The sequence below is a fragment of the Miscanthus floridulus genome, chromosome 1 (assembly GCF_019320115.1).
Source record: "Miscanthus floridulus cultivar M001 chromosome 1, ASM1932011v1, whole genome shotgun sequence".
NCBI lineage: Eukaryota > Viridiplantae > Streptophyta > Magnoliopsida > Poales > Poaceae > Miscanthus > Miscanthus floridulus.
The window spans coordinates 88,380,692-88,404,873 of record NC_089580.1 but is presented as its reverse complement, the minus strand read 5'-3'; the positions used below and the strand labels follow the sequence as shown (position 1 = coordinate 88,404,873).

The 24,182-nt window shown below is 47.0% G+C and overlaps 2 protein-coding genes and 1 pseudogene across 2 annotated transcripts; all 3 read left to right on the top strand.

Moving 5' to 3' along the window:
- Window positions 1–104: 104 nt before the first annotated feature.
- LOC136460036 (uncharacterized) lies at window positions 105–8,857 on the top strand (annotated as a pseudogene).
- A 5,553-nt stretch (window positions 8,858–14,410) lies between these two features.
- Window positions 14,411–14,860, top strand: LOC136460025 (uncharacterized). Its single transcript, XM_066459872.1, has one exon. It carries the CDS (start codon window positions 14,411–14,413, stop codon window positions 14,858–14,860), a length of 450 nt encoding a protein of 149 aa, XP_066315969.1.
- A 1,383-nt stretch (window positions 14,861–16,243) lies between these two features.
- On the top strand, window positions 16,244–16,702 carry LOC136460016 (uncharacterized). The gene has a single exon (XM_066459866.1). The coding sequence runs from the start codon at window positions 16,244–16,246 to the stop codon at window positions 16,700–16,702; it is 459 nt and encodes a 152-aa protein (XP_066315963.1).
- Window positions 16,703–24,182: the final 7,480 nt, after the last annotated feature.

The window sequence follows — 24,182 nt, the reverse complement described above, 5'->3', positions numbered from 1 at the left end:
GATCCACGGGTGGGATTAGGACCTATCCTCACCTATTAGAGAGTAGGGACACCGCGTAGGTGCAATTGATGGTGACTCATATGTGCTGATACGTCTGTTAAAGGATGGAGGACCGTGAGTAGATGTACACGCTCCGGAGAGACGAGCACGATTATGACTTGCTGTTTATAGTCAAGGTCGAAGAATTCTTACAGCATGCATTTGGTGAGAGTGCTGGAGGCCATTCTCTAGTGGTTTGTCCGTGCAGCGGTTGTGACAACAGAAGAAGGAAAGATAGGTTAACCATGGGTAAACATATTGTGAAGTTTGGATTTACTCCGGGCTACCACCGGTGGATCCACCATGGTGAAGCCGATCGTATCAGGGAGGAGGTGGTGAGACCACGGCTCGAGGCTTTCGATGATGATGCCGGAGTAGCAGACATGTTGGATGACACGCACCAAGCTCAGTTCGCTGAAGGACGTGACAAGGAGGAGATGGAGGCTGCCGCAGATGCCTTCTACCTGATGTTGGACTCGGCATAGAGACCCCTTCATGATCATACTAATGTTTCTCAGCTGGATGCCATTGGTCGCGTAATGGGGTTGAAGGCCGAGTTAAACCTAAGTCGAGAAGGCTTCGACAAGATGGTGGCCGTGTGGAGCGATATGCTACCGAAGACACACATTATACCGAAGAACTTGTATGAGTCAGAGAAGCTCCTTCTTGCACTTAAGATGCCGTATGACAAGATACATGTGTGTCCGAAGGGGTGCGTCCTATTTAGGAAAGAACACGCGGATGCAAAGTACTGCCCGAAGTGTAAATCCTCTAGGTACGTGGAGGTAGACTCAGGCGATGGCCAGAAGAGGCAGTTTAAGATCCCCATGAGAGTCCTACGACACCTTCCGTTCCTACCAAGGCTCCAACGGCTATTCATGACCGAGGAATCCGTGAAACAGATGCCATGGCACAAAAACGGCACACGATACAATCCTAAGAAGATGGTACATCCATCCGATGCTGATGCATGGAAGTACTTCAATTCGTGGCATCCTCTCAAAGCAGAGGAGGCTCGTAATGTACGTGTCACGTTGGCAACAGATGGGTTCAATCCATATGGCATGATGGCTGCACCATACACATGTTGGCCCGTGTTCGTCATCCCCCTGAATCTCCCCCTCGGCGTCTCCTTTCAACAGCATACCGTGTTCCTGTCGTTGATAATCCCTGGACAACCGGGGAGTAATATGGGTGTCTTCATGGAGCCTGTGATAGATGAGTTGATCGATGCTTGGGTCAAAGGGGTGTGGACATACGACCGAGCTACGAAGACTAGCTTCAAAATGCACGTCTGGTACCACTACTCCCTGCATGACTTCCTGGCGTACGGGTTAATGTGCGCCTGGTGTGTTTAGGGGAAGTTCCCATGCCCAATATGCAAGGAAGCTATGAGGTTCATGTGGTTGAAGAAGGGTGGCAAGTATTCGTCGTTCGACAAACATCGTCAATTCCTCCCTCTTGACCATCCATTCAGAGAAGACGTCAAGAGCTTTACGAAAGGTGTCAAAGCGATGGACCCTAGACCGCACTTGAGGACTGGGGTGGAGGTTCGTGCTCAGATAGATGCTCTCATGCCCAACGAAGATGGTGGTTTTGTGGGATATGGTGAGCAACATATGTGGACTCATAAGTCCGGCTTGACGAGGCTCCCCTATTTCGATGACCTCCTACTGCCCCATAACATTGATGTCATGCACACTGAAAAGAATATCACCGAGGCACTTTGGCAACGCTCATGGACACTGACAAGTCTAAGGACAACCCTAAGGCTAGAGTGGACCTGGCGACATTGTGCGATAGGCCAAACCTAGAGATGCGGCCTCCTGCAACAGGAAAGTAGTGGAGAAGGCCTAGGGCCCCTATGTCTTGAAAATCGATCAAAGGAGGGAAGTACTTTGATGGATCAAGAATTTAATGTACCCTGATGGGTATGCAGCGAATCTGAGCAGGGGAGTGAACTTAGAGACTCTGCGAGTCAACAGGATGAAGAGTCATGACTACCACATATGGATTGAGCGCATACTTCTATTGATGGTTCGAGGCTATGTCCCTGAGCATGTCTGGCTAGTGCTGGCAAAGTTGAGCTACTTCTTTTGCCAGCTTTGTGCCACGGAGCTATCTTCGACCGTCATTACAGAATAGGAAACTATGGCACCTGAGTTGGTCTATGAGCTTGAGAAGATCTTTCCACCTGGCTTTTTCTTGCCGATGCAACATCTGATTGTGCACCTCCCGACCGAGGCACGGTTGGGGGGGCCCGTGTAGGCCCGTTGGTGCTATCTAATCGAGCGATGTCTAAAGACTCTTCGCAAGAAATGTACAAATAAAGCTAGAATTGAGGCTTCCATTGCAGAGGCAAGCATTCGGGAGGAGGTTGCAAACTTCACGACATCTTACTACAAGCCGAACCTTCCTAGCAAGCATAATCCAACCCCTTGTTACAATGCTGGCGAAGTTGAATCGACCCTCAGCCTTTTCAAATGCCAACTAGGCAGCGCAAGTGGATCGACCCCCAAGAGATTGGATCTAGAAGAGTGGCGCAGAATCACGCTATATGTGTTCACCAACCTTGTCGAGGTTACGCCATTCATTAAGTAAGTTCTCAACGAACTTGTTTCAATACGACGTCACTATTCTGTATCGAACCCCATTGATTCTCTTTGGTATAGGGAATTTGTTCGTCAAGAGTGGCATCAATCAAGGGATCCTACCCCGCACGAACATGATACCCTTCTTTCAGAGGGTGCGGGAGCTGGGAGGCCTGATTTCATTTCTTGGTTCAAACAAAAGGTCGTACGTTCGTCGATATTCCTTAGTAGCTTGTATGTTCCAATAGTATAACGATGTATCATGCTTGAGCTTGCAGGCGCAAACCAATGCATCCATGAGTGACGAGTTGAGACAGGTTGCAAACGGCTTCAAGTTAAGGGTGAAGTCATATACCAGTTATGACGTGAACGGATATCGCTTCCACACGTCAAGACACGAGCAGACTCGGCCCGGTCGGAAAACCACCAACAGCCAAGTTTTTACGCCGGGCACTAATGGCGTCGAATACTATGGAATAATTGAGGAGATCTATGAACTTGAATATGAGGGTCGGGTACCTCTTACTCCTATCATATTCAAGTGCCACTGGTTTGATCCTGCACGAATGAGATGGACCCCTCATCTTGGGCTAGTCGAGATTAGGCATGATTCCGTCTATAAAGGAAAAGATGTCTATATTGTGGCTCAACAGGCCGTGCAGGTGTATCATACGCCATACGCGTGCCAAGACAAAGACCATCTTAAGGGTTGGTCTATTGTGCACCAGGTATCTTCGCACGGTAAACTACCTATTCCAAACGATGAAGATTACACCTTCGACACAAACACATATGATGGAGAGTTCTATCAAGCAGATGGGCTACAAGGGAGCTTTGAGATAGTCTTACCCGGTGTGACGACCGCCATGGAAGTAGACAATGAAACAGTTGATGACGAGGACCCTGGAGATGTAGTGCTAAATCCAAAGGACATTCAAATGCTTGAGCGATTCCATTTAGGCAAAGACAATGAAGAAGACACAGAACCTTCGAATAGTGTTGCCCATTTGGACAATTTTGATAGTGATGATGAGACCTATAACCCCAATCATGAAGATTATTCCTAAACCATGTAATACTATGTTTTTATTAAATTTTGTTATGTTTATTCATTTTGAACTATTTGACATGTATGTACTAACGCTTGTTGTTCATTCTTTGTACATTACAGGTGACAGAACAAAGATGGTGGGCAACCGTTCACCGAGGTAAGTGCTCTCGGTGTACCAGAAGCTACGCCCTCCTGATGGAGGCGAGGGGACGTCTTCGCCCCTAGCGGCGAGAGCAGGCCCGGGTCACCCTAGCACGGGGAGGGGGAGGGGAGGGGCCAGGGTCGCCCCAGGAGGGACCCGCCTCCTCCCCCGGCTCTCAACCAGCCGGAGGACCCATCTCCTACCCCGGAGGACCATGTGGCGGCCACGGGCACGACCACAGACACTCCGTCGGGGGACGAGGGGACTTAGCAGACGGAGGACAGTTCTGCTTTCTCGGCTCCCTACCTACGAGGTCCCACAAGCCTTCCTCCGGTTTCGCTTCCTAACCGACGCCCATTGGTTCGTCCTGTGGGAAGAAGGTAAGTAACTATAGATGTTATCACTAGTACTTCATATGATACGTTGAAAATCAAAAGAGAAACTGATAATTTTTCGTAATCACTTATGCAGGGGCTGGCTAGTTCTGTCGGGTGCTCTTGACCCCCCACGCACCCCCGCTACCATCCTGGGATGTCTGTGCAGGAAACACTTCCCCAGCCTTGTGGACTTGAAAGAGGGGAGGTGGGAGCCGGCCTGGTCGTGGGACAGGTACAAGCTCAGCTCAGATGACGAGCAGGACAACAAGCAGGAGCGGGTTTTAGCGGACTTTTGGGTAAGTGTCTCACAACATAGGTCAATACATCTCCTCTATTGCTTAAGTCTTTTATTGAAATAATGAACGAATACATCATGTTTGTATGCAGAGGTACTTCAAGGCCAAAGAAGGTAGAGAGACCCTGGCGGATCAGACGGCACACAGAGCCTATAAGAAGTATGTCGGCGACATGATTCACGAGGCGCGACTCCAGGCCCACGTCGACTACTACAGGTCCATCAAGAAAGAGCCCCTCAACAAAACCGGCGCAAGAAATGTGGCGCTGACCAAGGAGCAGTACCTTCAGGTAGGTGAATAATATTAATTCGTTTTGAGATTTAGTAGGTCCAAAATTGATCTTCTTATATGTCAAACACTTGATGATGTGTAGGTGCCGGCCTCGTGGTGCATGTCGCATAGATCGGCATGGTCGAGGATCGTGGACAGGTACCTTGACCCGGCGTACATCGCAAAGCATGAGCAAGGCAAGCGGAAGCGGGCACTGAGGACCGCTCCAACTCACCACCAAGGCAGCCGCAACCTCCCCGCATTCAAGCGGGCACTTGTATGAGATGTCATTTATCTATTCTAACGCTCAATTTTGCCTGATTTCTAATCATCTTGCCGTCTTTCTCACAGGAGGTGGCACACCCGGACGTGCCGGTGTCAGAGTTTGGGGCATGGGCTGTGTCCCACATGGGCCCGGTGAAATCCGGTGTCGTCTTCAACCCAGATGCCCCTACCCAGGCTTACTCTGACCCGAGCATCCACGCTAAGGTCAGAGACTACACGGAGGCGGTTAGGGCGCTCTGTGGCTCAGATCACAATCTGAGCACTGAGCCCCTTGAGACAGAGGTGATCGTGAGGCTGGGGCAAGGCAGGAAGCACGGGCGGTTGTGGATTGCAGACGGCGCCGACTCCTCGAGCTCTACACCCTCTCTCTCTGATGTGAGGGCACGGAGCACGGCCAGAAGCCTTCCCATACGTGCATGGCCTACTCCAACACTGTCGCGGGTCGACGAACTTCAGGTAATTCCGGTTTCACTCGTCGTACATTGAACGTTACACACATTGATCAAATTTGCAATACTGAAACATGTGATTGAAACACTGCAGGCCGAGCTGGCAGAGACAAGGGAGACGCAAGCGCACCTAACCGCGGAGCTGGAGGCCATGAAGAAGCAGATGGCGGACATGTATCAGATCATGCAAATCATCGGGCAAGCATCGGGTGTCCAAGTGCAGTTGCCAGCTCTAGCTCCGGTTCGACACTTCACTCCTGTGAGTATGAAAGTTTAATGCGTTCGTGCCGTTGGGATTGTCGGCCTTCGTGCCGTTGTGATTTTCGGCCTTCGTGCCATTGGGATTATCGGCCTTCGTGCCGTTGTGATTGTCGGCCTTCGTGCCGTTGTTTCTTGCAGGATGGAAACCTCCCCGTGCAGGGGAGGTGCTGCCGAAATTTTCAATTTTGAGTCTAACACATGCAATCTCTTCTCTTTTGTGCAGCCTCCGTCGGCGGGTTCAAACAATCCCACTAGCGTGTCACCGGCGGCTGATCGCGTCAACCCTTCGCCACAGTCCGGTCCTTCACCGCTGTCCAGGGAGCCACACCTGCAGTTTCCGTCGGCGCAGTAGAGATGTTGAACTTTGTGATGTTGAACTTGTAATAATAAACTTGTGATGTTGAACTTTGGTGCATTTGTGATGGATTTTCGATGGATTTATTAAATATGCGTGTGCTTGTGATATATAATGCATGTTGGTGATATAGATGTGATGATTGATGTATATATATATATATATATATATATATATATATATATATATATATATATATATATATATATATATATTGTCTGTTACAATGGAATGTAAAAAAAAATTGCAATTCTCGGGGTCTTTGCCGAGTGCCATGGGCAAGTCACTCGGCAAAGTTTTCCAAAAAAAAATCCAGAAATTCTTTGCCGAGTGCCTAAACAGGGACACTCGGCAAAGAAATTATTTAAAAAAAAAACTTTGCCGAGTGTCTGGGCTGGGGCACTCGGCAAAGTATTTAAAAAAAAAACTTTGTCGAGTGCCTGGGCAGGGGCACTCGGCAAAGTATTTTTTTAAAAAAATTCAGAAATTCTTTGTCGAGTGCCTAAACAGGGACACTCGGCAAAGAAATTATTTAAAAAAAATAAAAAAACATTGCCGAGTGCCTGGACAGAGGCACTCGGCAAAGTAATTTTTTTAAAAAAAATAAAAAAAACTTTGCCGAGTGCCTGGACTTGGGCACTCGGCAAAGTAATTTTAAAAAAAATAATTTTTTTTTGCCGAGTGCTGGGTCAAGCCCTCGGCAAAATAACCGTTAATGGCCGACGCGCAACGGCCGAAAATATTTTGCCGAGTGCCGCCCCAAGCACTCGGCAAAATTATTTTTATTTTGCCGAGTGCCCCGATAAAAAGCACTCGGCAAAAACCCTTTGCCGAGAAAAATTTTGCCGAGCGGACTTTGCCGAGTGCTACACTCGGCAAAGCCTTTGCCGAGTGCAAAGGGCTCTTTGCCGAGTGTAAAAACACTCGGCAAAGCCGCGGCCTCCAGTAGTGAATGATTGCATATGCTATTCTAGTATTTAGAATGTACTATACCACCTATACAAACCTTATTTTCAAACGGTCCAAAATGAGAGTTAGTGGAAGATACAATAAACACAAGAGTTTTTACTTGAGGAAAAAAATCTGCAGCAGTCAATGAAAATGAAGTTAAGAACATCAAAATTCAGATTCATGACTTAATATATGTGATGCAATAAGGGTCACTATAGTTAATGGCAAAGTTTCAAACTAATTGCATATTAAAATATACAAGGTCCCATGCAAAGTAAAAATATGAATATAAATGAAAAATATATAAGTCAGTCCCTTGCAAAAAAGTAATTAATAAGTTTATGATAATTAGATATAGACTACAAAATATCTATTATGTCTATTTGTAGAAAATAAACAAAGAAAAACATACAATTTAATATAAATAATGTTTATTAATCAAATATATTAATAGTACATCTTTTAAAATTCTAGCCCATGCGAGAGCACGGGTTGATGGACTAGTGGTAATAGAAAATATTAAGACAGTGATTTGGACCATGATAAAGAATGTGGAATGATTAATGATATCCTTGAACATAGTGAGTCTTCTTTATATCTTATTCATTTATAAATTTTTTTATTTCATTTCACTAAATGTAATAATTAATAAAAAACTTTTAATTATTTTAAGCAAACTTGATATTAGTGTCGGTTGTCAAGTGCTTCACCGGATCCCACTGCAAATCTCCCAGTGTCACTACAGCCCCCAAAGATAGTCTTGCGTCCGAACATAGTTTGCAATTGGGACATTGAGATACTCAGCATCCTTAGGATCGGATGACCCTGCAATATTGAGAACAAAATGCTAATTAGATTATGACTCAAACAATTAGCCAAGTGTTGATGACCACTATAGGTACGTAATCCCTCTCCTGTAGGATGACATGTGCCTGAATCCAACAAATAGCCAAGCAACTGATGACTACCATGAGAGCTGCGATAAGGCGACAGCACCTAGTAGACGGACCCATGAGGCTAAACAAGAAAGGGGAGGTTAACAAATTAGACTCAAATTGCATCATGTAGTATGGAAATACACTAATCAAGTACCATGTACAAGGTCAGGCTGTGACATCTTAGGGTGCACTACATAAATCTATAATCATCGGCCATCTTTGGATCCACACTGCTGCTAAGCAACTACTGGACCTCACATATACCAGCGTGTGGTGACGACGATCCTTGGCACCGATGGACTCCAGGTTGGAAATCGTAGCAAGACGTACAGACAGGTCCACCAAAAAAGCTTCCCACATGCTATCGGGTGGAGCAAGACTTACCGGAAACGACCGACCCTAGTGTTTCTAGCAAGACTTGCTAGGGCTTGGCTAGGAGGCATGTTTAGCCTACTAAACAGGCCCAAGGTGGCTTCGTGGAGCCTGATCAAGGGAAAGCTAAGGAACCAAACACTCTATGGCCAAATTCCATATAAATAAGAAATGGATGATAGGCGAAATGAAGCTATGAAATCTAGTGCACTTAAAATGCATGAGCGAAGGCGTATGCATATGTGTTTCTGCGTGTAGATCGAATACTGTGTACTCACGTGAAAAATGTGATGTTTTGTTGGTTAATTAAAACTAGTAGCCATGCACGTGCGATACGCACGTGTTTGTGGAAAAAATCATAAACATCAGAGAAATAGTAATGCTATTTTTTACAACATTTACCATTGTTCTCCCGCATATCATGTTCATCTTCATACTTCACTCTTCTATTGTTGAATTAGAGGACCATCATCTGCTTGACAATGCCACCTAGTGGTCTTATTTGATTGTTGATGGACAAAGGAGCCGATGGCCATGGAAACTTGTGGTTTGCTTGATGAAAATGGACAATGTTCCCAACAATTGTTTTCCAACATTGAGCTGCATATGGCCTTGCTAAGTGCTAAAGGGTCATTCTACAGAAAACTGCAATGAGAAAATAGATGCATTTAGATTTTTGAAAACAACGAAATATGTAAAGCAGACCTGACTGAGTTTTCTCCTCAAATAGCTTAGGCTGAGCATCAACAAAGCAGATTGAAGATCACCTGGCTCAGTTAAAGCCCTTAAAAATCTCCTTCATATTTGTTAAGCAGTGGACCACTTCAATTGGCGTAAAGGAGTGCGGCATGGGATCTGCAGGTCCATGAGACCATGACACAGACATCACTTGCCAATCATCTTTAGAAAAACGAAGCCCTGATCATTTTTATTATAAAATAAAATAATTTAAAACGGCAGAGAAAAAACAGGAGACATGTACGTTTACAATCTGGTACCGGTGCTCAACAAAATTCGTTTTTTAAGTGAGGTCAAGTAAGAAAGTGCAAATCAGATCAGACTGGATCAGATTACGGAGGGTGCGGTGCCGGTGAACTTGGCCTTGAGGTATTGGCAGATCAGCTCAATGACCTGCCACCGTTTGGCAATGTTCTGCAGGAACCTCTCGGCACACCAGGTCTCAACCTTGTCATCACTGCCGGCCCTAGCCATAAGTAGGCAGCACCGGCAGCATGGGCCGCGAGAGCATCATCAGCGGCGAGTGCCGCGAGCAGATCAGATCATGGTCTCCTTGCCTGAACCACTTCCAATCATTGAAATCCTGCTAAGCTGGCTTTTTGAATCAAAATTTTATGTGAATGAAACTGTAACTACTGTCCTTTCATATATAGCAAATAGCCGGCAATTTGGCGATTCAGAAAACACAAAGTTATCAGGTTCGCAATAACTATATATTTGTTTCATCATAGAACTACCAGCAAATACCAATCAGCCATCGTATATTTTCAAACAGATCCTGCATTCTTTCCAATCTCATATACACATCAGCTCAAATTTTGAAAATAATAGGACTGTTTGCACCTTAAATTCAAAGAAACTGTTGAGAGTATTGTGTTGTTGAACTACCTAATGAGATCTAAAGGAAGGTCAAGTTGAATCAGTGAAACCAGGTGACGGAATGCTGGCTGCTGCTTGAGCAGTAGATCAGATCATGCGGGTCAGCCAATGCTTTCATCTTCTCGTGCATCAGCTTGATCATACTCCCGAACGTCACCTGCAAACTGCCCCAGAGATCTATATCACAATCACAACTAATAATCCCATAAAAAAACCAAATCTCTGTGGCTGATCTTAATGCCCTGGTCCTGGATGCGCGCCTCGGAGCCTTTCGCCTCCAGGGGGATGTTGTGACCCTATGGACGTCGTCGGAGGCAGCGCCGACCAAGGGTGCCATACCCATGGCGAGCTTTAGCAACGACGTGGCCATCGTGAAGGCAAGTGCATGGTGCGTGCGACATCTGTAGGGAGAGGAAGCGTCCCCCTTGCCTTTCATCTTGGCGGCCGAGGCAGTTGCACTGGCTCACGCAGGAAAACGGAGTCAGGCATGCGCGGCACACATCGACAAGACAAAGATATACTTACAAGCCTAATATGCAGACGATGATCTGGGTTGCCGCGTCCGGTTAAATTAAATATAAATAAATTATTTTCTTAAAATAAAAAGAAAAGGATCGGAAGAAAAGCTCCATGTTGAGAGAGAAGAAAGAAGATTGCTTCCCGAAACCCCGGTGTATTGGCAAACGGAACTCTGAGATCTTTTGTTTCTTTTGGAAAAGCAACAACTGCTCTCCGGTGTATTTGATTTTAAGTGGCTGCCTACGAACCCAAAGAAAGACACGTAATTGGGAGCTAGGAAACGTGTAGAGCGACAGACAGAATCGTGGTGACTGAAGAGTTTCTCATCTGGCTTTAGGGATCACGACACTGGGCCCTTGTTGGTTGCTTGCATCTATCACGTTCACGTTCGCCGGACCCCAGGATCCACACGGAAGGCCTCTCGTGCATCAATGGACCGACCTGTCTTCTTCTACTACTAGCTTTTATTCCATTAAATAAATTCAATTCAATCGTAGCCACCAGGGCAGAAAGGTAGGCCAGAGAAAGGAGTGATCGATGAATCTTGAACATTCTGATTAATTGCCAGTCCTGCACGGCCGGTAGCTTTTCAAGATCACTATTGCGTGCATGTCATGTATGGAACTCTGTTTTTTTTCAAAATATATGAATCCACAGGAATAATGCGGTAATTTAAAGTGAATATGACGCGTTAAATTTCAGATCTTTCATTTGTTATATCGAGAGCAGAAAAAAACAATAATGCGTGTACCCGGATATGGTCCAATGATTATCCATATTCCTCTCCAAAAGAAGGAAAGGCAAGTGGTTGGTTATCCACATGCTTGAGATCCAATCATGAATCATATGGCCCATCTTTGTATTTTCCTTTTGCAACAATCCTCTGTATAGTTCTTTTTTTTAAAAAAAAAGATCCACTTGTATAGTTTTATTGGAAGCAAATAAAGTAGGTACCTGACAGGGAAGAAGACCATGCCAAGATTTGTATAAAACATACAAATACTATATATTATCATGATATCCGAGCTTATTTTATCTGGCTAAATAAATTTATTGTGCCACAAAAGGAGATCATGGAAAGGATAACGGTAATGCTTGGTTGAGCCTGGCTCCGCACCTTGCTTCCCCACCACTCGGTGGCATGTGTTGGGGGCGCACCAAGCCTTTGGGCACCCCAATGGGGCTCACGCATCGCCACCCCCTATGTAGCCGCCATTTCGCCATAGCGAAATGACTCGAAACGTGTGGAGATGAAAGGGAAGCCTAGAGCGCGGCTCACGTAACACTCGTCATTTCGCCAAGGGCGGCCTAACATTTACGCGAGGGACTATCACCTTTTCGCCGAAGCGAGAGGGCTGGCCCCATTTCCCGTAGGGATCGTGGTCTTTTCGCCAAGTCGAAAAGACGACACTGAATCAAGTGGAGATTGTCGTCATTTCGCCAGGGCGAAATGTTGGTCGCGCGTTTTGGGCCCAGGAGATCCTGGCACGTGGTACGCTCCTTTCGCTCGGACGAATGGGTACGGGCGAGCCGGTAGGTATGAAAGTCGTCTGGGCCATTTCGCCCAGTTGAATGCTTGGCGCTTGTCTATGTATCTGACCTTGCAGGTTTTCGCCCGGAGGAAAGCTTGCTAGGAGACAGGGTGCCGACAACCCCGGTCCGCTGGGGACCGCTCGGTCGGCAAAAAAAAAAAGGCGACATGACGCGGGGATCAGAGGGCCGGCGCAACCTGAGGCAGGCAATACCTCCGAAAAGGCGAACAAGTCCCGGGTGGACGAGAATATTCCTTAATTATGTAGCAGGTAGAAGGGTAGTTCAGCCCATAAAAAGCCTACGGACGTGTATAAATAGCCCCTGAGGCAGAATTTGTAAAGAGGTAGACCATTTTCACTATGAATACATCTGCCGTGTTTCCCACACCTTGTATTCGCTTCAGTGTCTGGTCTACTTAATTTGCTCGCGCTACAACCTAGTGTTCGAAGGCTAAGGCCTAGAACAACATTGACGCCCACCGTGGTTGTTGCCCGAGCTTATCATGCCATCCAAGAAGCCGAAGTTATCGACGGACAGAGCGGAGCCGTCCGCAGCTGCAGCAGCCGCCGCCGCGGTGACGGAAGCGGCCACACAAAGTGGCGCGGCAGCAGCGGCACCAGCAGAGCTGCCCGCGCCGCACCCGCAGCCGGACGACGTCGCGACAACTCGAACCCGTGAGGAGATACCAGAAGGCATCGTTGAAGAGGTCCAACTTGATCAAGATGGAAATGAGACCGAAGAAGAAGAAGGCGAAATAACTGATCAGGCAAGGGAATTGCGGAGGCTGGAGTAGTACCGGCAAGACATCGTGAGACTACAACGCAAAAAGGACCAGCTTTTGTAGCAAGCCGCGACGCAAAACAGAGCCAATCAAACTCAATGAGCAATTCGGCAAGCCAAAATCCAAAGAAACAGACTGCAAAGAGAAATCCAAGCGGTGCACGGAGCGGGGGCCGCAGGGAACACGCTTGGCGGTGGAAACCTTGCCATCCCTGTGGACCCAGCGCTAAACGAGGACGTCGATGCATACGACTCAACTTCGCCCTTCTCCAAAGAGCTTCAGCAGTACCCATGGCTGCTAGGGTACAAGCCATGCATTCCAGCTTTTGACGGAAGGACAAATCCAAAGAAGTTCCTTGCCAGCTATGAGACCGATGTAGTCTCCGCCGGGGGTGATACGCAAACTCTGGCAAAATCTCTCATCATGGCAGTCGAAGACATCACACATGATTGGTACACTTCGCTGAAACCCCTTTCAATCCTTTCTTGGCAGCAGCTCGAGACGGAGTTATTGTCCACCTTCCAAGGATATCAGTCAGAACGAAAACAACAAGAGACCTCCTAAATTGCATCTAGAGAGATGATGCACCCTTATCCGAATACTTAGAGAGAATCATTCAGATTAAGGCGCAAGTGCCAAATGCCCCAGACGAAACAGTGACAGCAGCGGCGATTGATGGCCTAGCCATAGGCCAATGCGCCGCCCATTTCGCCAGAAACCAACCTCGGTCTATTATGGAGTTGTTCGATGTAATGGGTAGTTATGCAAGGTTTGACGATGACCTCAAGAGGCGAAAAGACACTCACAATTCATAGAGGCAGGCAAACAAAACACCAAGACCACCGCCAACTCCATTACTGCAAAATGTCAGGCCCTTTCGCTCAATCAACAACCACCAAAAAGAGTCAGGACAGTCGACACCAAACCAGGCACCTCTCAGGCCACCACCCAACTAACAACATAGAACCTTCGATCAGCCCACCCGCGGGGGCCGCGGAACCCACGGAGGAAGAGATGGCAGAGGACAAGGAAGGGGCCAAAGGCCCCCGTACTGCTCCATTTGTGGTGAAAATGCAGGTCATGTTACAAAAGATTGTAAGTACAACAGAATGGCAAGAGAGCTTAAAGAAAAAGGCGATGCCGCGAGGAGCGCCGAAACATGTCTTCCATAGTGCTGGCCGCGAAATCGTGCCACAACAGGCGTTCTGTCACCCTTACACACCAACGAGCAGCAATGCGTTCCAGCAACCCACCTATTCGTAGGGGTACTTTCAGTCCCCATACGTCTAGCAGCAGCCAGCACACCAACCGTATCAGCATTTCACGCAGCACCTAGTACAATCAGCCATGGTATCCTCGCTAGTACAACAAGAACAGCAGCAGTCTAGTTAGGTTCACCTAGCGAAGTAGGAGAATGCCCAGGAGCACCAAACCATCAACAACATTCTACCGTCGCAGGGCCACATATTCACAATCACCGGGGGTCCAACCAAGAGCATGAGAGCAAAAGAGCAAGAAGGGACCATGAGAGGAGAGTTCATACGGTCTTGCCCAGACTACCTCTGAACAGACTAGCTTGGTCCATGGTCCCCATCACATTCGACGAGAATGATTTCCAGCTGCGAGATTACCCTCACACAGACGCTTTCATCGCTACGGCGAACGTGGCTGGATTCACCTTGCATAACATCCTGATAGACAACGGAAGCTCCGCTGATATCCTATTCATAAAGCCATTCGAACAAATGAACCTCGACAAACGTCCGCTTGAACCAGCTGCAAACTCATTGTATGGTTTTAGAGGGAAGAAGATCGACGCGTTGGGAAAGAAAGCCATACCTGTATCTTTCGCCGAAGGCGAAAAGGTCCGCACAGAAACAATCACCCTCGATATAGTGAACATGGATTATCCTTACACCACAATATTCAGCCGAGGTGTTCTGAACAGATTTGAGGTAGTGATAAAGCAGAGCTACCTGTGCATGAAAATGCCGTCACCATTCGGCATAATCACCATGCACGGGACCAGCTAGCCTTTAGGCCAATAGAAGGCAAACCTATCCCAGGTTACAGCCTCATCAATGAGGTGGCGAAGAAGCCATGCATCAACGAGGAGAACAGCGAAAGCACAGCCAGCCCAAGAGCACAGGCAGCCGAAGACACGAAAAAAGCTCCATTATCCAAGTTCGTGCCAGACAAATGCGTGCATATCGGCACTAACCTCACCCAAGAAGAGAGAGACTGACTCATAGACTTCCTCCACGAAAGCAGAAACGTCTTCACTAGGTCCACAAACGACTTGCAGGGAGTAAGCTAGGAGTTAGCACAACACAACTTGAACGTTGCCCAAGGGTCAAAACCAAGAAAATAAAAGCTGAGGAAGATGTCCGCAAGCGATCAGACGCAACGAAAGCAGAAGTGAACAGACTATTAGACGCTGATGTAATCAGGCCAGTACAATACCTAGAGTAGCTGGCCAACGTCGTCATGGTCAGGAAGAAAAATGGGAAATGGCGAATGTGTGTAGATTTCATAGACCTCAACAAGTGCTGCCCAAAAGACCCATATCCACTCCCAAGAATCGACAAGTTAGTGGATATCTCCGCAGGTTGCGAAATGATGAGCCTATTGGACTACTTTTCTGGTTACCATCAGATTTGGATGAATCCCGAAGATGAAGAGAAAACGAGTTTCATCACACCAGGAGGCACGTACTGCTACAGGTGAATGCCAGAGGGGCTACGCAATGCAGGCCCCACCTTTTCAAGAATGACCGACGAAGTGTTCGACGAGCAAAAGGGAAAAATTTGGTGGCTTACGTTGACGTCATTGTCATAAAAAGTGGTAAGAAAGAAACACACATCCAAGATCTCCAAGAAACTTTCAAGGACCTGATAAAGAGTGGTCTCAAGTTAAACCTGAAAAAATGCATATTCGGCATCAAAAAAGGGAAACTACTCGGTTGCCTAGTATCCATAAGGGGCATGGAGGCGAATCCAGAAAAGATAGCCGCGATAATGAACATGAAGCCGCCAACAACCAAAAAGCAGGTATAGAAGCTGACGGGAAGACTAGCAACACTAAATAGATTCATCACAATATCATCTGAGAAAGGGTTGCTGTTTTTCAGAATTCTGTGGAACACCAAGCATTTTGAATGGGGGCAGGAGCAATAGAAAGCTTTTGAAGAACTCAAAAGCCATTTGACCAAGCTAACAACATTGTCCAAACCTTCATCTTCGGCAACTCTGCTATTGTATCTGGCCACTTCACCAACCACAGTAAGCGCAGTGCTGGTCGAAGAAAAAGAACATGTAAACAAAATGAAACAGTTCCCCGTATAGTTCGTCTTGGAGGCACTATCAGGAGCCAAACTCAACTACTCAGAGCTAGAGAAAATAGCATACACCGTGGTCATGGCGTCAAGGAAACTGAAACATTATTTCCAAGCCCACCCAATCAAGGTTTTGTCAGCACAACCTTTTGAAGCCTTATTCCGAAACAGTGAAGCCATCGGCAGAATTGGAAAGTGGGCCACCGAGTTGAATGAATATGTGATCGATTTCGAGCACAGGTCAGTGAAAAAATCACAAGCACTCGTGGACTTCATCACCAACTGGACACCGGTAGTTTTCGACACAACCCTACAGTTCGATGAACCCACTTGGACAGTGCACTACGACGGGGCATGGGGCATGTCCGGCGCAGGAATATCAGCAATCCTGACACCACTGAATGGGCCCAAGCTCAGATACTCAACAAGACTGGAATTCCTCACCACCACCAACATAGCTGAATACGAAATAGTATTATTGGGACTGCAGAAGCTGAGAACGCTAGGCATCCGTAGATGTGTAGTCAAGTCTGATTCCTAAGTGGTCGTGGGACATGTCGAAAATGAGTTCACCACAAAAGAGCCCGAACTGGCCAAATACCTGGCGGCTGTAAGTAGAATGGAAAAGTATTTCATCAGATTTTCTTTTCGCCACATCCTAAGAAGCAAAAATCTAGAAGGAGATGAGCTGGCGAAAGCAGCAGCACAAAGAGCACCATTGCCAGCCGATGTATTCTACCAAGCTCTAACAATCAAAGCAATCAAAGATGAAGAGGACCATTTGCTCAGCATACACGCTATCTCAAGCGACGATTTGAGCCAAAGTCAAAACACGAGATCGAAAGGATGAATTCTAGAACTAAGCACTACTCCATCGTGGCAGGAGAGTTATACAAAAGTGGGATCATAGCCCCAATGCTAAAATGCATAAGCAAGGAATAAGGGACCCAATTCCTAGCCGAAATGCACTCAGAAATGTGTGGAGCCCACAAAGGACCGCACGAAATCGCCCATAGAGCGATGAGACAGGGGTCCTACTAGCCTACAGCTACCGAAGACGCCAAGCAACTGCTTCGCAGTTGTGAAAACTGCCAAATGTTTGCCATGAAACAAAAGGCACCAGCAAACCCAACCAGATGAATATTTCCAACATGGCCACTGCGGAGATGGGGGTGGACATCGTTAGGCTATTGCCAACAGCACCAGGAAACCTGCATTTTGCAGCCGTAGCCCTCGAATACTTCATAAAGTGGATTGAAGCCAAGGCACTAACGAAGATCACCTCAGGCACCCTAATCAGCTTTGTCTAGCAAAAGGTCATATGCCGCTTCGGCGTACTAGCTCACCGTGGACAACGTAAAGCAGTTCGACTGCACACAGTTCAGAATTTTTTGTAGCAAATTAGGGATCAAGCTAGCCTTCGCGTTGATGAATCATCCTAAAAACAATGGGGCAATCGAAAGAGCAAATGACCTCATCTTCATGGCAATTTCAAAAGCACTATTTGACTCGGCGAAGGGAAAGTGGGCGCAAGAACTAATCACTTCAGTTTGGGGACACAATGTCTCAAGAACAAGAACTATAGGTTTCACGCCTTTTCGCCTACTGTACGGCGAGGAGACGATCACGCCGGAAGAACTCAAGCTCTGGTCATTTCGAATAGAAATAGCAGCCACAACTCCCATTTAGAGATATGTTGAACTCGAAGCCACAGAAAATAACAGGTTATAGGCCACAGAAAATCTCATCAGATACCACAAAGAGAAAAAAGCCTGGAGAGACAAGAAGGTCCTGCGAAAGAACATCAACCCTAGAGACATGGTGCTCATTCGCCACCCCAACAAGCAAGGCAAATTACAATCCCAATGGTACGGCCCGTTCATCGTGGCAAGCATGGTCAAACCAGGAGTATACAGATTGCTCAATGAAGAAGGAACTGAAACAAATCATACATGGAATGCTAACAATCTTCGGCGATTCTATCCCTAGCAAATAACATTCACACTTTCGCCCCATGTGGGTTGTAATTTTCTGTTTATGTCACAACTTTTATCTAAGAAGGGGGTTCGCGCTCTTTTTCCTCACAGGGGAAACCTTTGCAAAAAGGCATGAGGTTTTTATTAACGAGGCGAACCTTTGTACCCCTTAGACAATTTAAATTCACTCCTTTTCCCCACTTCGAATTTCAATCATGTCAAAACAAGACCCATTGACATAAGGTCTTGACTATCGACTAAACTATCTACAAAACAAGATTGCAACATTCAACTACCGCGAAGATAGAATGGCAACAAATTTAGCAATGTCAAACGGTCTAAGGACTGGACAAACACTTCGACTCTCCGAAAATGAGAGAGAACGAAGAAGACAAGCCCAAGGGCACAATAAGCGTTTTGTTGCTCCAACAACGTGCGAGGATGGATGACTTAGGCCAAGAGCTATCCTCGACTGTTCGCCTCTTCAAAAAATACAAGAGAGCGAAGTCAAACGAAAACCATAAAAACACCGACACACCGGGAAACAAACAGCGAGCCCACAGGCTCATTGAACATTTTGCCTTGATGAAAACTCAATGAAAATACGCAAAATCAACCCGCGCAAATGACACAATCAGTTCACCATGCCAGCAAGCGCGCTAAGAAAAACCAGAAGCCAAAAGGCAATTAGACCGAACAAAGGACTCGCCATACAACACAAGGACAGATCCCTATTTAAGTGCAACACCAAACTCATATAGTAATTGCAGCAACCCACCACAACAACCAAAATTAACAATCCCAAGCTTTTTATAATCCTATAAATAAGATGCCCAGGGCTCCTCTAATACCAGATCAAGTTTTCAAGTTTAAGCCAAAACACTAGGATAGCCACCAGCAACCCCTCTGAGCGGGTGCGAGAATGCTTTAGGGGTTTCGCATATGGGGATAGCAAGTGCGCTCGAGAGTGCATCGGGGGTCTCGGCTTTCACCGATAGAGCGAGGCCGCACAAATGGGACAAAAGGTTCTATAGGCACAAAGAAATCAATAGCGAAGTGTAGATGTCTTGAGAAAACACGTAAAGCCCAAGCCACATACTGTCCAAAAGGTGCAAGCGCCTAGTCATTGCTACGCACAGAGCTGGAGGATGGCTCTACAGGATGAGGATGTATCACCACGACAGGCAAGCATGGAGGGATGTTGCAAGAAAATTGTAACATCCCTCCATTAGGTGAAATCACACCACCAAACTCTACACCTCTAAGAGACCACATCCTTGCAGCAGCTGTGAGCTAGGAAGGGCGACACCATAACGCCGCACATCAATTTAGCTAATTCGCCTAGTATTTTTGCTATTTCACTCGATTGAATAGATCAATCAAGCAGGATGTTGCGAGCCAAGAACTAGAAGGAAAGATAATGATCATGCATATCTGCCAATACACTCGGCACCAACCATAAATGTAAAAATACCTTTTTGATACTATGAATACGGAAGAAGCAATAATTTAATATTAGCTCAAGAAATCCCCTCGCCCCGAAAGGTTGGGAGGGATGATGTCTTTTCACAAAGAAACGCGTCGAGGGGCTAGCATAGAAGTCTCTTATGTGTTCGCCTATTCACCTAATCCCCTCACTGTGAAAGGTTGGGGGGATAACGTCTTTTTGTTAAGAAACGCACTGAGGGGCTGGCACATAAGTCTCTCACACGTTCACCTATTCGCCTGATCACCTCATCAGGAAAGGTTGGTGGGGACGATGTCTTTTCACTAAGAAATGTGCCAAGGGGTTGGCACAAAAGTCTCTCGCGTGTTCGCCTATTTGCCTGATCCCCTCACCATGAAAGGTTGGGGGGACGACGTCTTTTCATTAAGAAACACGCCGAGGGGCTAGCACAGAAGTCTCTCACACGTTCGCCTATTCGCCTAATCCCCTCGCCCCAAAAGGTTGGGGGGACAATGTCTTTTGTTTAAGAAATGCGTTGAGGGTTCTAGCATAGAAGTCTCTCGTGCATTCACCTATTTGCTTAATCCCCTTGCCCCGTAAGGTTCGAGGGACGACGTCTTTTTGCCAAGAAATGCACCAAGGGGCAGACACAGAAGACTCTAGCAAGACAGCCAGCCGACAAAAGTGAGCACGGAACACATCAAAACTAATACATCATCATGAACATTCAAAAACTTTACACAGTAGCAACAGAGGTGAAACTAAAAGCACTGCACATTGCCGATACACCAAGCTATGCACCACCCCCAGCAGGGCAGAGATAAAAATTATATCGCTGATTTTCTAAATCTAGCGTTATCTCCTTGGCAGGCTCCTCCTTAGGAACCCTTAGACTAGACAACGAAGGCTCCCCACAGTGCTGCCTAGACTATTCATGGTGAGCCCTTCATTCCTCCAATACAGCTGCATCAAAATCTGAATAGAAAAACCTATTAAGGACCTCTTCTTTCCTAAGAATGCGATGGAAGTGCGATCTAAAAAAACCGATCATACTAGAACCTGGGAACTTCTTGCGATGGTGAGACCAAGAAGCGCCTCCAACATAAAAACTGTTACAACATATCATTAACGGATAGATATCCATAGGTTGTGCAGGCTCTGCGTCAGGAACCTGCACACCGAAACCACAGAAGTTTAATTCATGTCTTTACAACAACATCCAACCAAAGGCATCTTGCTGAAACTACAAGCGTCAAGCCTTAGTTTTCTACCCCATCTTGACCTGCATCTTTGCCTAGAGTGCCAGCGATGTCTTCGCCTAGAATCTTGGTGGCACCACCTCTAGGAGTAGATGAGGCATCCGCGTCGCCCGAGCCGCTACCTGCCGCACCCTCCCTTGCGTTCTGAGCAGCGATGAAACTTTTCACCTTCTCCTTGATAGCGGCACACTCTTTGGTGGTCTGCAGAGCGAGTCATAAAGCATAAGAACACTTACCTCCAAACATAGCAAAAATCCATCATTTATGGGAAAAGGCTTACCTTGCTGCGGGTCATGGCGGCCCTAAGAAGAGCGAGATCCCTTCCGCCAGGGCGCCAGAACCCATCGAAAAACCTCTTCACGGCATCATGGGCATGCTCGGGAGCATTGCAATAGGACTAGGGATCCTTGATTTTGATCTGGTCGCACCCGAAATCTGTTAGGGCCTGAGCAAAAGCATGAAGCAAAATCATCAAAGTGTATTCTAGCCCGACGGCCATGTGGTCGCTCAAAGTGACCAACTCATTCGCCAGCCAGTCCATGAAATCGACGACAGGCGCATCACGAGGCATCTCCATCTCTTCACCAATGCTTTGAATCAGCTCCTTGTAGACATTCACCACCCTTTGGGCATCAGCGATGACTTTCTTGCGTTCATCGCGTCTCTGCTGACGGTACTCGTCGAACTCCGCATGCATCATCTTGATCTTCTCCTCGCCCATCTTATGAGCGCTCTCAGCTTCTTCCGCCTGCTTCTTAGCAACCTCTAGCTCTTGCTCGAGGGCCTAGATCCTATCAACCTTATTCGCCAATTCCTTCTTGAGGTTCTAGCAATCAGCCTACCCCTGCTAATGAAGCCCTCGAGCCAGTTGCATGGCCTACGACAAACGAAGAGTGAAGCACTAAGTAAACTTCAAGAGAAAGGACACAACGTTGGTGAGCAAAAAGGAGAATAGTTTCTTAGACTAACAGAATGAAAATTTATCGCCTTGGCAAGAGATGAATACGTCACCTTCAGGAGGTCCCTCTCCACCTCTGGGACAACAAACAAACCCGCACATGCATCGGTGAATTCCACCACTACCTTGCTAGGCAGTAGACCGATGGTGCGGTGGTCTACATTCTCAATCACCTATGAGCTTGAAGCAACCCCTAAAGAATGAGCAATACAATAAGTTTCCTCCTTCATAACACTCATTTCACCAAAAGAGCTTGAACCCAAATAGACCTGCATCACGCCATAGTCTTCAGGTCAAGAACTTAGCCGCAACTCCCCATGACCGAACAACTGCCCGTGGACCATGCTATCGGTTAATCGAATGGACTCCACATAGAATCTAGACTTACCCAGCAATTGAGATAGTGAAGCATCAGGAGACGCTGCAGGGGTGGAAGTAGGGCAAGCAGGTGCGAGCTCCTTAGTGGAGGACACCTTCGCCCTCTTTGACCTGACAACCTTCGGCGGGTTAGCAAATTTGTGGGAGCTCTTCCTTTGCTTCCTACCGAAAACATCACCGATCAACATGGTGTCGGCCGCACCAAACACGTTGGACACATTAGCAACTTTCCCCTTGCTGCCCATCCCATCAAAGCTACTAGCAGCCTGCACCACAAAGGACAACAAAATGTCAAAATGTGAGGTCAAACACAAAAAGACTTAGGGGCGAAAACACCAAGCAAAACAAATTGAAAGAAAAGAAGATAAAAATACTATTTTAGTCCAGACTTGGCCAAAATGGCGAGTCTGTCCGATCACTATTTTCTTGCTGATGCCCACCTTGCCAGTGATCTCCCTTCCATGTTGAATATCGGCTGGTTCGGCGAGGCCCCGGCCCCGGCCACTATGTTTGTGCTTGCATGACTCCAGAGCCACGGTATTCGCCCCACGCCCCACCGTCGCCTTCATCCCTCTACCTCTTTGGCCACGAGTCCTGTGACCGCGCGAGGCAGCAAAAATGATCCACGATTTCCTCGAAGGGAAATCCACATATTACATCATAATATTGTCGACAAAATATGGTCGGCACTCTACCTAGGGGTATGCCCAAGGTAGTAAATTGTTGGCAGACAGATGCGCAAGCTACAAACAAGATGGTGACGCAAGACAGACATGAGGTTTTATCCAGGTTGGGCCGCCGTGAAGGCGTAATACCTACGTCCTACGTCTGATTGTATTGCTGTATGTCAATGAGAGATGTTTTTGAGAGGGGTCCCCTGCCCGCCTTATATAGTCTGGGGGGCAGGGTTACAGATCTGGAAACTAATCCTAACCAGTTACAATTGCCATAGGTGGCCGGATAAGGATTCCTATTCTAACCGACCAGGATCTTGCTTAATCTCCAAGTCTGCCTTGGTTCCTTGCGCGGGACTCTAAGCAGATTGGTCGGGCCACGCGTCGTCTTCTAGTGGGCCAGACCCCCTGGTCTGGGCTAGCCCAAGCCTAGTCGTAAGGGTATAGGGGTTAATACCCCCATAGCTAGTCCCCGAGCACCGTGTATTATGCTGCAACACGCCGTTCGATCTCCTTCGGCTAATGCGATCCATCTTCATGTCATCTCCAACTGGTTGAAACATTGACCAAGCGAATGTGCCAGTATTCTGGTTAGAACAGAGAGCAGTAGATCATGATTATAGCCAAAGATTCCGGTTGTCCAAAGAATGCATGGTGCTGTAAAGAAAAAAGAAAAAGATTTCTTTCCTGATGAAGTGTGCCCACTTGTATTTCTGAAAAGAAATGTAAGTAACCCTTGTACAATAGTAGTTATAGCCAACAGTCAAAGCATAGGGGTCGATAAAATAAGCACATTCATCGAAAGGTGAAGTGTGCCCACTTAGTCCCCGAGCCTAGTAGTAGGTGACGCAGGCACATGGTGCCAGAGTCTAAAAAGAATTCCCAATCAAATTGAGAATCCAATCGTCGTACAAGCGATACGAGATGCACCGGCAGGTGCATCGTACCGATGTAGTCCCCGAGCTTGCTGGAAGGTGAGGTATCAGCCTTGTAGCAAGGTCTAAGTTAGAAAAAATAAATGCCTCTCAACTGTATGCGAGTACTAATCACATGTAGCCAAGGAGAGCGGTCTCCGAGCAATGGTCGGAGAATGGTCGGTGCAATCCCCGAGTGAAGCATGGGTAAACGACGAATCCCTGAGAATAACCGTAGTCAGTTTAGTCCCCATGCATGAGGGCGATCGAGACAGCCCCGAGCACAATGGTGGTCTGGACAGTCCCCGAGCACGATGGTGGTCTAGACAGTCCCCGAGCACGATGGTGGTCTGGACAGTCCCCAAGCACGATGGTAGTCTGGACAGTCCCCGAGCACGATGGTGATCAGGATAAT